Source organism: Pezoporus occidentalis, unplaced genomic scaffold, assembly GCF_034315485.1.
Source record: "Pezoporus occidentalis ecotype Australia unplaced genomic scaffold, CSIRO_AGI_Poc_V1 ctg147, whole genome shotgun sequence".
In the NCBI taxonomy this organism is placed as follows: Eukaryota; Metazoa; Chordata; class Aves; order Psittaciformes; family Psittacidae; genus Pezoporus; species Pezoporus occidentalis.
In genome coordinates, this window is record NW_026913284.1 from 197,564 (window position 1) to 214,031 (window position 16,468).

The following is a 16,468-nucleotide window of genomic DNA, read 5'->3' on the forward strand; positions in this document are numbered from 1 at the left end:
GGTTTAGTGATTATTGGATGTTATTGCTACAAAATACTGTGCCTTATGAAAACTCCCCTACCCAGCTGCAAAGGTGTTCAGAGGAGATCCAAGCCTTTGCATGTGTGAAGAACTTGTCCATGGATTTAAATTCTAATAGCTGTGAAAAAGCTAAAAAGTTAATTTTCCACATTAGGTTGTTTGAGAATTTATTCATATGTCTCAGGAAAAGACATCTCTTGCTTAGAAGGCAAGGATGATAAATTTCCATTGAGAGTTATTAAAAATTGTGAACAAATGAAAAAAAAAATGTTAGAAACTAGTCTAGAAATCAATCTTAATTAGAACACTTGATTTATAAATAGTAAACTTTCCTGCATATACTATAAAATTCTGGTAAAATAAGCCAGTAACATTTTTCACAGCAGTGAAAATTGGTAGATGTTTATTTCAAGAAAAGGAGGTCAAATGCTGCCCACACCATAATTAAGCAAAGTTTGTAATTATGTGTTCCTTATCATAGCTCACTTATTATCCGGGATCTTCCATAACTGCATGTTGTTATACACAAATGGTAAACTCAAGGCTTAACATCTCATGCCTGATTTGCAGGTGAAGATTTCTCATTTACTTAGCAATCCAATACAGCCAGAACAGACTTCTAAATTTGCATGTGACAAAGAGCACTGATTTTGATGAAAGATTTCAGTCCTGATTTTGTAAAACAGTCCCTAGAGCTCATGAGCTGAGAACAGAATTTATTCTGAGTTTGATTTTGGAGTGAATTTCTAATCACATTAGCTATAAAGAAGGCCTTTTAATTTCACAGTCCCTGGGAAAGTGAAACTTGAGTAAGCCGAAAGCATTGTGAAACAACTTCTGGTAAACATCTGGTGTAGATAGTCTTGGACTATCTACACTGAGGTGGTTGAGCTGTAATTATATCTCTTTCTTAAGATGTGCTTCCAAAGATGGCTGCTCATAATTGAGATACAGTTTATATGCCAGTTTTGCTGAACACAGATACGAATACCAGTCTTATTTGCACTGCTTCTTAAAATGTTAAGTAGAGATAGCAAGACAGACTGTTTGGAAAGCAGTTAAGTTCCAGTATTATGAAAGATCTGTGGTATGAGGTTGATTCTGCTGTGCTCTCTTAAAGAGTGCTACTCAATGTAGTGTCGTGTTCTACATAGTGCTCTTCCTGGTATGTATTTTAACACTGAGTAAGTGAGTCCATGACTGTAGTTTGTGATATGTTTGAGACTTCTCCAATGGGAAGTATCTGGAAAGTGCTGTTGTACAGCCATTCTTGACAGTAAACTGGTTCAGTGTTTTGGGTGAACCTAGGCTGTCAGGATGAGAGTGTATCAACTGAGTCTGCAGTGTGGAGTGAAAAATACAACTGGTGTTTCTGCAGGAAGAAGGGCTTTAAGCAAAGCTCAAGATTTCAACATGATGTCAGGACTGTTGAAAACATACAAACCTGTGAGAGCAGTTCGTTGCACAGCCCTGGCAGCCAGATTCAGAGAGGTTTGGACTAGCTGTCCCTTGTTTGAAATCAGAACCTCTCTTATGTTATTGTTTTTGGAAGTGGGGAAGGAAATCTTTCGTTACTGCATTTCAAGGATAAGATAGGACACTAGCAGACATTGCACCTTGATAATTTCTCTACTATATTCAGTAGCTTCTCCGAAGAAATCTGGGTAGACCTGTGGCTTTATGTGTTGATGGGAAGTAGTTTACATCAGGTTGTCATTAGGCTGTGAAAATCTATTAATTTTGAAATAACAGAACTAAAACAGAAGTAGTTAAAAAAGAGTTTATTTCAGAGTACCAAACCAGAATTGCTACGATAAACTCTTCCCAGAGAAAACATCTTGTATTTTTTGCCCCTGTAATCTTTTCTCCCCTAAAGAACAGGTATAGTATTGACTAGAGGGAAAAGAACCTTCCATTGAGTTAGCAGAGGTATTTGGTGCAGAAGTCAGGAAAGCATATCCATGCATGGCTGCATCTGCAGCCATGCTCCTGGTACGCCTGTGATGGGATTTCTTAGGAGAATATAGAATAACTGCATGTTTTGATTCACTGAGCATTTATAGCCTTCTAGACTCAAAATCTTTCTTAAGTAAAAGAAGAACATCAAGTGTTGTGCTAGTGAGAATTAGAATGGGAAAGGCAAAGAGCTTTTGACAGTGACATGTCAAGGGACCTTCTGTCTAATGAAGTCTTAAAGAAACTTTCACAACAGGCAGAGACCTGAAGCACTGGCCACTGCCAGGAGAAACACAGGATTTTGGTCTCACCTTGTAATTACTACTTTCTTTTTTTTTTTTGTCTATAGTGTTTTGGTCCATTGGATTAGCTGCTGTATTAACACCTTGAACAGGCCTGTTCATCTGACTTAGGTGGATCAATGTAGACTTTTTCCAGTTAAAACATGCAAACTGTTTGAGTGCTAGAAACTCAGGCAATTTTTGCAATAACAGGTAGTGAGATGTGAGAGCAACAGATTTTAGACTGAAAGTTTATGCTAGGGATATAGCATAAGGAGTTTTATTCTATTCGTGTATATCATAGAAACAGAGGTCACACCCTTAGTTAACTTCATACTCATACTCTCCACCTTTTCTCTCAAAATGTCCCATTAAGCTTAACTGCTTTGCAAGAACATCCTTTGATCCTTACTTATCTATTAAAACAAACCCAAAACAGTTTTTTGAATCCCACTCTATTGGTAAGAAACTGGAGGAACTTGGAAGCACTTTTACGCATTAAAATCCTATTCTTACATCTATATAGATAAATATAAAACTTTCCCAGCTAGGAGCCACCCCCTCCTCCCCCCAGAAAAACCCAAAAACAAAACAACAAAACACTACCAACAACTACATGGAAATAATAACAACCATTATGTGAAACAGGGCAGTTCACTCCATATTGAACCGAACTCTTTCATTGCTCATAGATAAAACTCCCAAACATTATTTCTGTGAAGTAACACAGGATAAATAATATACCTGAACATTAAGGATATCCTTCTAAATTAACTTGATTTGTCACCAACTACATGAAGGAGTTTTGTAACTGTTATGCCTGTATTTGCTTATTCAGTATTCTATTTAAATTGTTTAAATTGTTAAACTACTTTCAATATAACACTTTGTTAATTTGATCACTTAAATTGATCCCTAAGCAGCAGATGATCTTCTGAAAATTTGGCTTTATACAGTATACAAGCAAAGAGCTTTTGTATTCTGTAAGAACTTGAACTTGTACTTTTCCCTACTATAAAGGTTGTCCCTGTCTGTTTTGAGGAAAAATATCACACAGCAGCTGATGCAGAAGAGATTTTCATGTCAGCTGATCTGAACCAGAGTTATTGTGAACCTCCTATGATCCTAAACCTGAGGAAGTTCTACCCACATCAATTAATGCCATTTACATGAGCAGGTTTCAATTCTCATTTTCCTTATTTATTAACAGAGAAACTGTCAGAGTACAACAGAGTATTGGTCATTTAATGGGGAACCAGAAAATAATGAGAAACTTACGGCTGGTGCATTATTTTGAACCGGCTCAGCTCATAATCTGATATATTCTAAAAAGAGAGAAAATAGGTTTTGTATTTTAAATCAATATAATCAAGACAAATTAAGTGAATTTCATGACATTTTTAATAGGGAACTAAGCAAAAACCTAAAAAATAGTTTTTAGTTTTGAAGCTACATGGTTGTCTCATCTTGGTTAATGCTTAACTTTTTATTACTGGCCTGTTGTAACATTTCTGGAAGGCTGGTAGCACACACTACATTGTTAAACTGGAATGCAACTGGGCATGAGGCCGATTAAATTACACTGGTTAATGAATCATTCAAAAAAGTGATAAGCAAGCCATTTTACACGGTCTCTTTCCAGCTCCACCACAGAATTTCTTCGGGTTTTTTTACTGAAGTCAGCAGACCAGTATAACAATGGGCGAGTAGAAGATTACTTTAACAATGGTTTGGAGACTATTAACTCCCAGTTAGGTTTGTGTAGCTCCATATACCTTTCACTCAACGTGCGAAAGTCCACGCATCACACTAAAGCAGTAGAAGTACTTCCAATGACCAAGCTAGTGCACAGCTTGCAGCTGAACTTCTTAAGTCAGGGTTTTAAGCTGGTCTAAATGAAACCTTTTCTGCATCTATGTATTTTCCTTTAGTGCAAAATTTCCAGCAAAATCTCTGGATTGTACTCAGAGCAAGTGTGTGATTGCATGGTTTCAGTCCAGAAACCTGCTAATACTACAATCCCCTCTTTCTCAGCATAGATTTCAACAGGAGATAGGGCAGGCTGAAAATACATCCATTTAATCGATACAATTCTAACCCTCCTTCTGGTTTTGACAGGAAGAGGAAATTAATTTGCCTTTCCCCCCCACAAAACTTCCTAAGCACACCTATAATAGATGTGAAAACTCTGAAACAAATACTTTCCAGTGACTTTAGTGCTGCTGAGTTTATCGTAATATGACTGATGTTTGGCCAGCCCTAGCTGTTTTTCTGAATAATCCCCCAGCTATCAGACCCATTCCAAACTGTTTTGCCTTTTCTCTCATCACCTCATCAGCATGATAGATGAGTTTTTTATCAGGTATACAAAAGGAGACACTAATAACAAGCCAATGAGACAAGGAGATCAAGTGGAGTACATGCAAGATCTCAGAGAAAGCAGATTTCCTCGGTCTGTATTTAAGTTCAGATGAATCTGTGCATACTTTGTTACATTTGTTGGGAAAATATGCCATTTCAGACAGCAGAGAACCCCCTACATTTAATACTTAGCCTGTAATTATACTGGAACAAAAAGCAGCTGCATATCTTCATCCAGTGGGTATGGTAATTAGCAGGTGATTGAGCAGATCTAGAAATCACCAAATTCCTGAGGAAATCTAAAAGTATATTGAGCTGTCTGATTGACATAGGCCATCTGGGCTGTTCAGACTTTGTCAACTGTAATGATGACTCACCAAAAATGCCTCTGCAGGTCAATGATCAGAAATATTCCGGCCATTTCCTCCCCTGTTTCTGCACCTTTTAAGTAAGAGGAGGAGGCACTTAAGCTCTTTGTTGTAAGGATTCGACTCTTATTTGTTCCTTTTTCTGTGTAAAATAGAATATTGAAACCTTAACTAGCCTGTATTAAAGTTGCTGAGGTATAATTGCTTGGTGATTGCAGCCAAATAGCTTGTGTAATTCTCTCTGCCTTTCAAGCTGATGTTCGCCGGAATGTTCTGCTTAAGCAGCACTCTGCCGTAAGCAGCTATTTCCACACAGGCAAATGCTGTGTTGCATGGTCAGATCAAGCACTTTTTAAAATAGCAATTGAGCTTGGTAGAGGAGGAAGCTAAGGATCTAAGCACTTCTTGTACTTGTGAATGTTTTATAGAGAGAGTTTTAATTTGATTCTTTCTTTTTTTTTTTTCTTCTCCAAAACTGTCCTCAGTAAGGGGATTAAGCTACAAGCTTCCCTGAGGTTCGAGGAGATTGCCGTCTATGGGTCCAGCTGAAAGCTCTCTTTCCGTATTTTTATGTTTTTTTGTTGTTGTTGTTGTTGTTGTTTGTTTTCCTTTTATTTTTATTTTGCTTTCCAGTAAATTGAACCATTGATTGCAACTAGGAGTTGCTGTTGCATTTTATCAACAAAGTTCTGGCCTAAGGAAAGAATACAGAAATATCCTGCAAACTCAACGCCTTTAAAATTACATGGCAGCTTCTGTAACATGACTAATTTTTCCAGGTTCTAATTATCCATTGCTCCTGTTGTTGCTTTTGATGTATGTTGTTAGTGATTCATATTGGTGTGAATGGAATATATTGCAAATTAATATGCGTGATAAAGAAGCTACAGTATTTTTTTTTTTTTCTGAAGGGATTTGAGCTGCTAAATACGCAATGGGGGACTAAGGGGACATACTGCGTTTCTTGTTTTTTTCTTTTTTTTCTTTATATTTACAGTTTCAGGTTAGAGTGTGATTTAGAAAGCATATAAAAATTATGTTCTCTTCAAACCTGCTATTGATTTTTTCTTTTCTACTGGCTGCTTCATTCACCTGACATCAGTGTTTTCAGTAGCTCACTTAGCTCAGTAGCTAAGAGTAATCAAAACTCCTAGCTTGCAGATCAAACCAGCCACCTTCATTCTGCAGATAGCATCATGGAAGGGAAGAAACGCTGCAGTACTGCAAATGTTTGAGGTGTGTCTCTTGCTCCTTTACTCACAGAAGCGTGTCTTGGATCTGAGCCTATCCTGCTGTAGCTGCTTGCCAACATTGGTGCTGACAAAGGGGAAGCCTTACATCAAAAGCAAAGAGAAGCCAAATTTCTGTACGAGCTGGAGCTGCAGACCTGTAAGTAGGTTTTATGCACTTTTGACTGGAAGAGTTTAGACTGACTCATGCACGTGGACTGTGAAGTAGACACACAGTGAACTGGCATGTCTGAGGTGCTCTAGTTCTGTGCACATGATTCACAGGCGGTCAGCACATGTGCAAGTGGCTTACATGCCTTAGCTGGGTGGGATTTATGGCATCTTGCAGATCTGGGGACATATAGAAGATGACTGGTAGGTTGATAAGGGATAAATAGCATGTAAGTGACTCCTGGTTTGAGAAAACAACAAATATGGTAGGAAGGTAAAGAGAAATTGGCTCTGACATGGGATAAAATATTATAACATTGTGAAGCATATATGGCATGTTCACCTGCCCCAGTCTTAGCACTTCTCTAAGGAAGGTTTCTATATCATAAACATGGCTGTCAGAAGGCATGGGGTTTGGCCATATAGATTTGCTTTAGAGATTTTTTTGCCATGTTTTCACAGTTCCTAGCTGAGGTTGTGCTAAGGGGTATTTTTAACAGTTATTGCCTCAAAAAAGATTTCATATGTCTTTGAAGAAGGTTGTTGGTACAGTTGATCATATGATACAGTCTTTTCAGCCATATTTTGTAGCTCACAGAAGCACATCTGTTTCTTCCTTACTTTTCAGCCCCTTCTTGTAGGTAAGCACCTGTACAAAATGGTTATGGCTGCCAGATGCAAATAATACCCTAAACAATCCAGGAACGCTGTGAAGGATCAGTAGGAGCTTGAAGAGGTCAAATTTTGGTGTGAAAGAGGATGAGAGGATTCATTTAAATTTATGATAAATATACGGTGTTGCTAGGTAAGCTATCAATATCTGGGCAGTAAAGGTGCATGTAAGATGACGGTATTATTACTTCACAATAATGCTGAGTTATATTCTGTAGCACAGCCAGTTCTGAGATTTGACCAGTTTCGAGATGTCTGGGGAGGGGGGCAGAATAAAGACCCAATTTTACTTGATATAAAACAATTTAAAGGTTGTTATGTGAAAATAAATGCATAATAGAAAAGCTCTGTATTCAGTATGACCAAGTTTGTTAAGACCTGTTATGTTCATGGAACCTGGTATTGACAAAGAAGCCAGGATCAGGAGGAACCTACAGCTATGTTTTTTGCTTCCAAAAGACAGAAATTTGGAGTGTAAATAAGAATGGTCTACAGTTAGGCAGTCGATAGGAATAAAAATCTGAAAAATCATAGAATTGTACTAAGCCATGTTAATGATATGTTTTATTAAGTGGCATAGTAGACTGTCTGTATTTAGGAGAAGATACAGCATTTCTTAGTAAAAATGTCCTTACGGAATATAAAAATATCTGTGTGGAATAAGAATAAGATCTCAATGCTGGCCTCTAGAAATACAGCGCAAGCTATAGACTTGTGATATCTGGCAGATAGTGTCAGAGTGTCCCAGACTGAGTAAATAATGGAATTAATGCATAGTGGAAAATTTTATGTGTTTTTTTTGTTTGTTCGATTGATTTTTGTATAAAGCAGAACTCTGCCCCATGGGGGTTGGAAAAAAAAGCAGGTGACAAGAAGGTAAATAATGTGTGGAATGCTTAAAATTAAAAGTTGGAGCAGCAGAAATGGAATAAAAAAGAAATATGTTTCTACTGTGAGCAGAGATTACTATTTTTAGGATATTTATCCATTTTGAAGTGTATCAAACTGACATCTAGTGGTAGCAAGAGCACTTTTTGTGCAAAACAGTTTTATAGTGAGACCAGTTTGCATAGCAGATTAACAGGTTATAACTGCATTATATATTAGATTTTTGATTCTCTGTACTTTACCCTAACTCAAATCCAATTTCTTTGTTTTACAGAGCCTTTCAATTACACCTTTCTCCTTTTACTAATACCTGATTGATATAATTCAAGTTGGTGGTGTCTGTTCATCTTTACAAATGCATGGACTCCTGCTAAAGAAGTGTCATTCTGATGAATAGTTTCATTAGAGAGGAAAAGGTTGGAAGGAGCATTAGGAATAAAATATTCCCATCCAGAAAGCTGAGCGTAAGGGTTAAAGAATCTCTGCAGGGTCACCAATAAAATTGTTCAGCAGTGAATTTTAGACCTGTTATGAATAAACAGAAGTCAGACTTCAGAGCTGTGATGCATGTCTCAGGTGTGGCATTATTCACAAGTGTAAGCTTCTCTGGGAGAGGAAGCAGGACTTTATGACCAAAACTGAAATCTCATGTGACCTGAGGCAAGATGTGTGGGATCTGTATCAATGGAGCATACAGGCATGTACTTAAGTCATTCCCAGTGAAAGCAAGAAGGGTTCATTTGCTGGGGTCTGTGCTTAACTGGTTTTCTGAGTCATGGGTGGTATCCTCATTTTTCATCCATATTATTATTCAAATAGTATTTTGAAAAATATTTTTCTTACCTATATTCTTCCACATTTTTTCTATCTTATTCTGGTTTTGGTGTCTTTGAAGAAAAAGCCCTTGCTAAAACTCTGCATGATAACTACCCCAATGAGACTTTAATTTAGCTTTGCCTCCAGTACCATTATATACACAATAGGCTAATTGCTAATAAAGAGGAGAAAAAGAACAAAGCTGCTAAAAAAAGAAATATTATTTAAAAATAAAATATAGCTCAGGGGTACCGTATCTATGGTCAAAGGATGCAACTTAAAATGAACATAGAAATATTTAAAAGCACTATTCAAATCTGTATTCCAGATAATAAGTGAAAGAGATCGGCAACAGAAGGATGGGTGAAGACAAAGGCAAATCTGAAGGAAGAAGGAAAGGAAATATGCTTCAATGAAAGTCTGATTAAGAGTGGGCAAAAATAAAAATCAGTTAATTTTTTTTTTTTTTTCAGGGTTGGCAGTTTGTGGTGGGAATTGTCAACCTATTTTGGTCATTTTTTTGCTTGTAAATGTTTATTTTACAGTCTTCTTGGTTCATAATAACTGTTTCAGATATCTCAGAGGTAACAAATGTTGGTAAAATAATTCTAGTGAAACATAGCTCTCTGCAGTTTCAAGGCTGAGGTGAATCATGCTATGCTGCCTCTGTCATTATGTCTCTGTTACTTTCAAAACCTGGTGAATCATATTTGTTGAACACAAATGTTGATATTCTGCAATGAAACTAAAGCCATAGTAACAGAAGTGGCATAAGAAACAGCTGCTGTCATTTCAGATAGGTGAGCCTACTGCTTTAACCTGAAAGCAGAGATGAGCAGAAATCCTGTTTGTCACAGAGCTGCTCTGTAAGGACTAGATTAAGAGTTGCACCAGCCAGAACTAGATGATACAGTTTTATCTAACCTGAAGCTGATAATCCAGTGCCGGTGCTTAACAATTCTAATACACTTCTGACCTTTTGGGACTGAATGTGAGAGCGGTTGCAATGACACGAGGCCAATTGTTGTGTGCAGAGTCACTCTGGCTTTGCACTTACTGAGGCTTTTCCTTACTGCTTGGACCCCTATGCTTTTCCAGAGTAGTGAAAACATTAAGGATAAGTCATGCTAGTAGTGCCAGAATTGTTGATACAAATATCAATAAAACCTCACAAAGTACAAATGAATTTGTGTTGGGAGCAGTGTTGGTAGTTAGAGGAATACATGTGGGAATTGCTTGTAAATAGAACTGTGGGGATGAGATTCTTTGTCAGCCGTCAGGAAGTGCTGCTGGTATTTGTCCTCAGACATGGTTTAGTTAAACAAAACTGCTTGTCTAATGTGTTACTAAGAGCTGTGTTCATGTTACAGGGGTTTGAAATCCAGATGTCCATCATGCTGGAAAGAACAGTAGAGTATTTTACATTTTTTAGGACAATTAAGTTTATTTTAGTACTGTTGATGGACATCTCTTTGTTGTGTTGAGTGAAAAACAGTATTTTAATGCATGATTTGATTAGGTTTGCACTACATTGTACTACTTTATGGTTTTGAGAGAACTCCAAGGCTGAGGAGCCTGTGCTGCTTATTCTTCCACATTTATTTAACTGCTGAGATGTCAGAAAGTTGACTTTTTTTTTTTTTTTAAGAAAGATATTTTCCTGCAGCAGTAGCTCAGTGAGTCCTTGTGGTTTATCTTGAGGAAGCTGCCTTTTGCAATAGTGCACACATTTAAGGTTAACCAGTTTTTGCTTTGAAAGAGCTCCAATGCAAGATTAAACTAGTTGATCTTTTGTTCTCATATATGCTATGAGTGGGTTTGCCTATGATTTATTTGTTTATGACCTAGGATGTCCAGCCCATTCTATACCCCAGGAGCTAATCTTTCACACTTGGATAGCCAAGACTTTTTTGGAACATGTTGTATTCAATCTTGAATGCTGAAAGAAAGCTGTCTGTAGAAATAGTCTTGATTTAAGACAGTAAAGCTTGATCTGCAACATAAATCTTTTTAGTGCACACAATGGGAAAATTCATGTTGTTTTTCCTAGAACATGAGTGTCCCAATTAGTCTTAGGTTAACCTGATGAAGAGATGAGAGGTTTCCAGGGTTCTTTCAAAAACTATATTGTCTTTCTCAATAACAGTGTAACGATCTGTGGGCTGACCTCTATGTTTTCATGTAGTTGCAAGGACATTTACTGGAACACAGAAAATAAAACCATGTCCCATATTTTTATAGTAATGCACTGCTATATGCTTAGGCAAATTAAAATGGGTTTTAGTGTTTGAAAAAGGAAGCAAGTCACCATAGACAGAAATAATAACTATGACTACTAGAAATTTAGCCTCAGCAAAAAATAGCAGAGCCTGCTGATGATGTGGGCTGCAAGATTAGGAAGTCTTATTTCTTTTTTTGAGAAAATAGAATTCATAAGAGCCAGCTGAAAGTCTTCTAGCAGAACCATCTATCTCTAAAAATGCTTCAGCAATTAAAACATTGTTTTGCAGGACTGCTTTCACTTCATCATGATTAAGAGTCTATAAAACATTTTGGGAAAGTTTAATCAATTTATTTTGATGTTTTTAATATAAAGTAAAAGGCCCAAATGAGGCATGTTGGTGGTACTGCTTTAGGGGTTCCAAAGCATTTTATTTTTACTTTTATGGGAAACTTGCAACTGTTCATTCTGATTCAGAACAAAGGGCAATATTGAAGTGTCAGAAGTTCCAGTTTTGGCCACATTGAAGAATTAATGGCTTGGAAAATATTTCTACTCTGTAGTCAAGATACCAGTGACCCAAGATCTCCAAGAAATAGGACATTCTGCAGAAGTGTCTTCAGCATGGGGCTCTGCTGGAAGCAAAACGGATGCTTTAGGAGCTGACCTTTCCCCAGGACTCAGCCCAAGGTGGGAATGCACTATGCTGTTGACCAGTTTTGGACCCAGTTTAATAGTGACATCTAAAAGGATTTACTCTGTCAGCTGCTTCTAATAACCTTGCCCTTTGTCTGAGTCAGCTGCTGCTTCTAGCTACCTGAATCCTTTTCCAATAACTGCATGCAGGTGAATTGGGTCAAGTGGTGCCCTTCTGTGTCTAGCTTATTAAAACAATACTGTTGTGAAAACAAAGACTCTTCCTTGGCCATGTGGTTGTGTGCAGTTTCTTTCTAGCTCATCTTCTCCTACTACATCTGTTTTTGCTACCTGGTATTACCTTAAGTGAACAGACCTCTCCACCATGGATGGTCTTCCAGGCTCTTACTGAGGTGAGAGAAGGGGGGCTCCTCCAGGATCCTCTCTACCTCTTACAGCATCTCTTGCCTCTAGATAACCTAAGCAAGTTTTATGGTAATTACCTCGTATCTTATTTCTAAGGGGGGTGTGTGTTTGATAAGACACAGCTAGCAGGGAGCCCTTCTGGTGCTCGCTTTCTGATGCCAGCAAGGTGTCACCAGGCAGGGCTGGGGGGAAGGAGCATGAGGCACCTGAACATCACAGTGGTTGTAGCTACTAAAAGGGCCGTACCTGCTCTTTCGCTTCTCCCTCCACTCCTGCCTTGGAGGAGTCTCTCCCATTCCTGTGCTTCTCTGATGCTTCTGTGAATTGAACCATCTGTAAATTAAACAAGGGAGTTCCCTTGAACCAAGGGTAGCTTCTGGTGAGAAAGAGAGGGATGGGAGGAAGAAAATTATTGGTGAGGAGACCCACCACCATCCCTGGCAGCATATTTTTCAGTTGTCTGGGTTTCTGTGAAATCTTATACTGAAGCTGTATTCCACAGCTGCTTTAAACCTCCTGGAAAGGTGTATGCTCTGGGCACTGTGCCTCCTCTACCTTCTCCTCGCTGTCACCAGCAGTTTTATGAGAAGCTGGATTAAAGACAAGGTATGTCTGAAAAATCACCGTACTAAAAATACCCTGAAGTTTTGATGTTCATAGAAGCTTGACACTCTGTCTTTGTGCCCAAATCACAACCAGTGCTAGCAAAAGAGCGTGTCTAATGGGAACATGGAAGGGGAAACATTTCCGCTTTGCCCAGGTATGAAATGGTGCCTTCAGTTAATCTAATTTTCTTACTGGGGGAGCAGAGGGAGGCAAGGATTAAAATGGTATTGGTGGCGGTATTTTCAGTATTTGAATATTGACTTAGTAGGAAGATTATTGTCTTGGCATGATGGAAGAGGCTGTCTCTGTGGACGATGCTCTGTGCACTGCACTGAAAAACAAAAGTCCTCTCTATTTTCTGCGAATTAAGAGTTTCCGTCCTCCTCTCATGAGGGAGGCTGAAAATGACAACAGGAAATAGTACAGCAGGAGTCAAATCTCAGGTCACTAACAGGCAAGTCTAGCAAGGACCCTTGTTACTTGGGGAAAGTAACCATCATCCTAGTTAAATGCTGCTATCCAGGACAAATAATTGAATACAGAGGCTCCACAGGTCTCTCAGACTATTGGGAGCAATGAAAGCAATCTTGGAGAATCCCAGAAAGTGAGGGACTTCAGGCCTTCAGCTCTCTCCTGCTGGCCAGGGGCCTGGGAACTGTGCAGAAGTGCTCCCTGCTGACACTTCCTGCAGAAGCAGCTGCCTTCTGCTTTCCTGCATCTGGACAAAACCAATAATTATAACAAGGGCTGGGAAACAGCTGAACCTGAAAAGACTGTACAGAAGGGATGTGAGAATTGTTTCTCCACTCAGAACAAATACTATGGCAGAAGCATAGTATTAGCAATCTTAAAACTGCAACAGCAGTCTTAAAACTAAAGCCTATGTGTGAGAGTATTCTTGAAATATTAAGAAGGATCATATGCATAGTTATAAGTACATTAAATTTCATCACAGGAATGAGAAGTAGCTAATCTTAATGTTAAGAATAAATGCCCTTGTGGAATTATAAAACAAGTGTGACTGTACATGCCTGGCAGCTCCAAATGCTGTGATAGCTGGCCACATTCTATTTGGAAATAAACCTCATTCATAAGCTCCTTGCACATTTACATTGAAGTAACAATATTGTATGCCCATGCAGAAATCTGCTGAGCTACTTAACTTTTGAAAGTATCCCCCGGATAGTGGGATAGATTTGATGTACCTTCCTTGATATTGCTCTATATTTTTGAAGTAGTGATTTAGTTCCACTGTTCAGCTTCATTTTAATAACAACAGTGGTTATAGCTATCTGGTGTAGATACTCTTTATAAAGTCACAAAAGTGTGGTGTATGTATAACTGTAGGCATCTTGAAAATGAGTAGTTGGTTAGCTTGAATCATATTAACTCTGCCACAGTAAGCAACAACACTAATAGTGAGTAATCACTGAGTTCATCAGCAAGAGCATGGCTGCTGCCTTTCAGTGGCCAAAATAACTTTGTGAAAAGATAGACCTTAAGGTGTTGTCAGGTCACTACAAATAAGAGAAGGAACACCATATACAGCTGTAGTGATTTAGGTAAGCAGCAGTGTTATCAAGGTTCAATACAATGAAGATGCCTTACTGTAAAACACATATGCTAGATCTAAGTTGTTTTAAGAACTCGGCTTTCATGACTGTTGCATGTTGAAGAGACCAGTTGCTGATACTGCTGACTGAAACAAAAGAAACTATTACAGCCACCAGAGAAAGGCACATGTCAGTAGATGTCTCCATTCAAAGCATAAACCTCATCCATGTTGGGGCCACAGCATTGTAAGTGTGGATGAGGACTTCCAAGAAGGGGTGGGAGACGTGTAGCATAGAGTGTTAACCTCTCTCGTACTTTGTGATGCTATGTAGAGTGCTGCTTAGTGGTTTATGGCTGGGGCAGCCCCAAATCTTGAGAGCCACCTCTTAATGGGGCAAAGTCAAAGACTAGTAGAGTATTAATCAATGCTTATCAGTGACACAAAGAGCTCCAGAAATTTTCTTGGTAAGTACTTGGCTACAAAGAGGTTAAAGATGTTTGATATAAACTTCTGCTTTAATTGTTCCAATTTGGAAATTAGAAAGCCTGTAAATGTAACACTCCCCCCCCCCCCCCCCCCAACATCCCCTGCCTTCTGGGATGTCATTAGATCTGTTAGTGTGCATAAATGGTTTAATTAAAATCTTTTCTGGTCCAGTGCAATAAACAATATCTTCTGTCAGTGCAACATGTCTGATGCTAATGATGCTTCTGGATGATAGATTGTCGTGGGGATAGCTACAAAGGTAAAGAGTAACTTAATTTGAGAGATTTGATTTCCTTTTACTTTAGCTATCATGAGCGGAACAGATAATGCCAGTTAGAAAGAAGCAAAGGAAAATGTGCTTTGAATGTTTTAATCTCCTTTGTTCTTATATGGAAATTTAACAGTATTGTGACCCATTTGTCAAGTGATGTCTATCAATCTATTGCATGTTGCATTTCAGTAGGAAAAAGGAGATCTCATTAGGTTAAATTAGTTGCTAGTGTTTATGTGCATGTGTGTTTCTCTGCAGAAAATTGGTACGTAAATGAATACAGTATTTCTGGTTTTCCTACTTCTGTGTTGCTGCTTGGTTTTTATACTCAGATGCTCATTTATTTGAATTTCATGCTGGATCTGAGTACTTATTCAAGGTCCTGAGACACACAGTTTGTACCTCATTCTTTTCCCTCTCAGCACTTTGAATCTTCAAGTGTGTAAGTATCAGTCCTTTAACACTTGGCATTAGCAAGTGAAGTTCATATCTGTATGGGAAGTTCTCAAATCTTCTAAATATTCCAACTGTATAATCCTGCTCTTAGTATGTTCTGCATTAATTTTATAGCATTAGATACTGTTCAGGAGTGGATATGAAAAAGATTTCCTTTTGGCTCTTTCTTTAAGTGACCAGAATTACTTTTGAATAGGCAATTAAAAACCAGGTTATAGAAATGATGCCAAGTGTCACTGAAATTACTCTTCCACTATATAAAAGCATACATTAACTTCTTTCAGAAAAACCTGTTTCTGTCAGGTTTTTGAATCTAAATTACAATATTTAGCATGTGGGGTTCTTGCAGTGAAAGCAGTAGTAGAGTATCTATTTAAAATGTCTAAAAAGAAGTGTCTTTGTTCAAGCCTTTCAAGTCAATGACCCAACATGTTGACAACCAAGGTTAAATGTTTACAAGAAATCCTAAATTTCCACTGAGATACAGACACTGTTTCCTTTCCTGGCAGTTCATGAAACATTCACATCTGAATTTCAGTCCAATACCATCTGACCATCTTTAAATTTCTAAGCAAGTTTGTGAAGAGTTCAGAGTGGGAGGAGAAAGGAAAAGCAGCATCTTTTCTTTGAGAAAAGTTAAGCTTTGAAAGCTGCTGAAAGTTTTGGAATGTTAGAAGACTAGCTAGCTGAGATACATTAATGGGCAAAGAGCAAGAGAAGAGGTCAAAACTGTACATGCAAATATGCTTTCACATCCTAGTAATTTCAAAAGGTTCACATGGCTTCAAAAATAAGCTCATTCCAGGGATGCAATATACATTTGCAGCCAGTTCTAATGTTAGTCTATCATTATAATGGTTTCTGAAAGCCAGTGGTATTTATTCTAGCACAAAAGAGATGAATACATTATTTTTAAATTAGTCTCCCAACCCCAGTTGCCTTGTGTGTGGGAGTAAGTTTCTTTTTGGGAAAAAGTCACTGTTGGCTGACACTTTCTCTCCCTTTCTCACCCTCCAACCATTGACTAACACTGAAATCTAACTTACTG

At 38.1% G+C, this 16,468-nt stretch overlaps 1 protein-coding gene and 1 long non-coding RNA gene across 2 annotated transcripts in view; one reads left to right on the forward strand and one right to left on the reverse strand.

Moving 5' to 3' along the window:
- BLNK (B cell linker) overlaps positions 1–16,468 on the reverse strand; it is a 105,699-nt gene that overhangs the window by 66,403 nt on the left and 22,828 nt on the right. Inside the window, 1 exon segment of the mRNA XM_062610489.1 lies at positions 3,537–3,583. Coding sequence (XP_062466473.1) covers positions 3,537–3,583 — 47 coding nt within the window.
- LOC134159440 (uncharacterized) lies at positions 5,735–10,705 on the forward strand. The gene is made up of 3 exons (XR_009963155.1): positions 5,735–5,803; positions 6,251–6,376; positions 9,092–10,705. It is a non-coding gene; the product is annotated as an uncharacterized LOC134159440 (long non-coding RNA).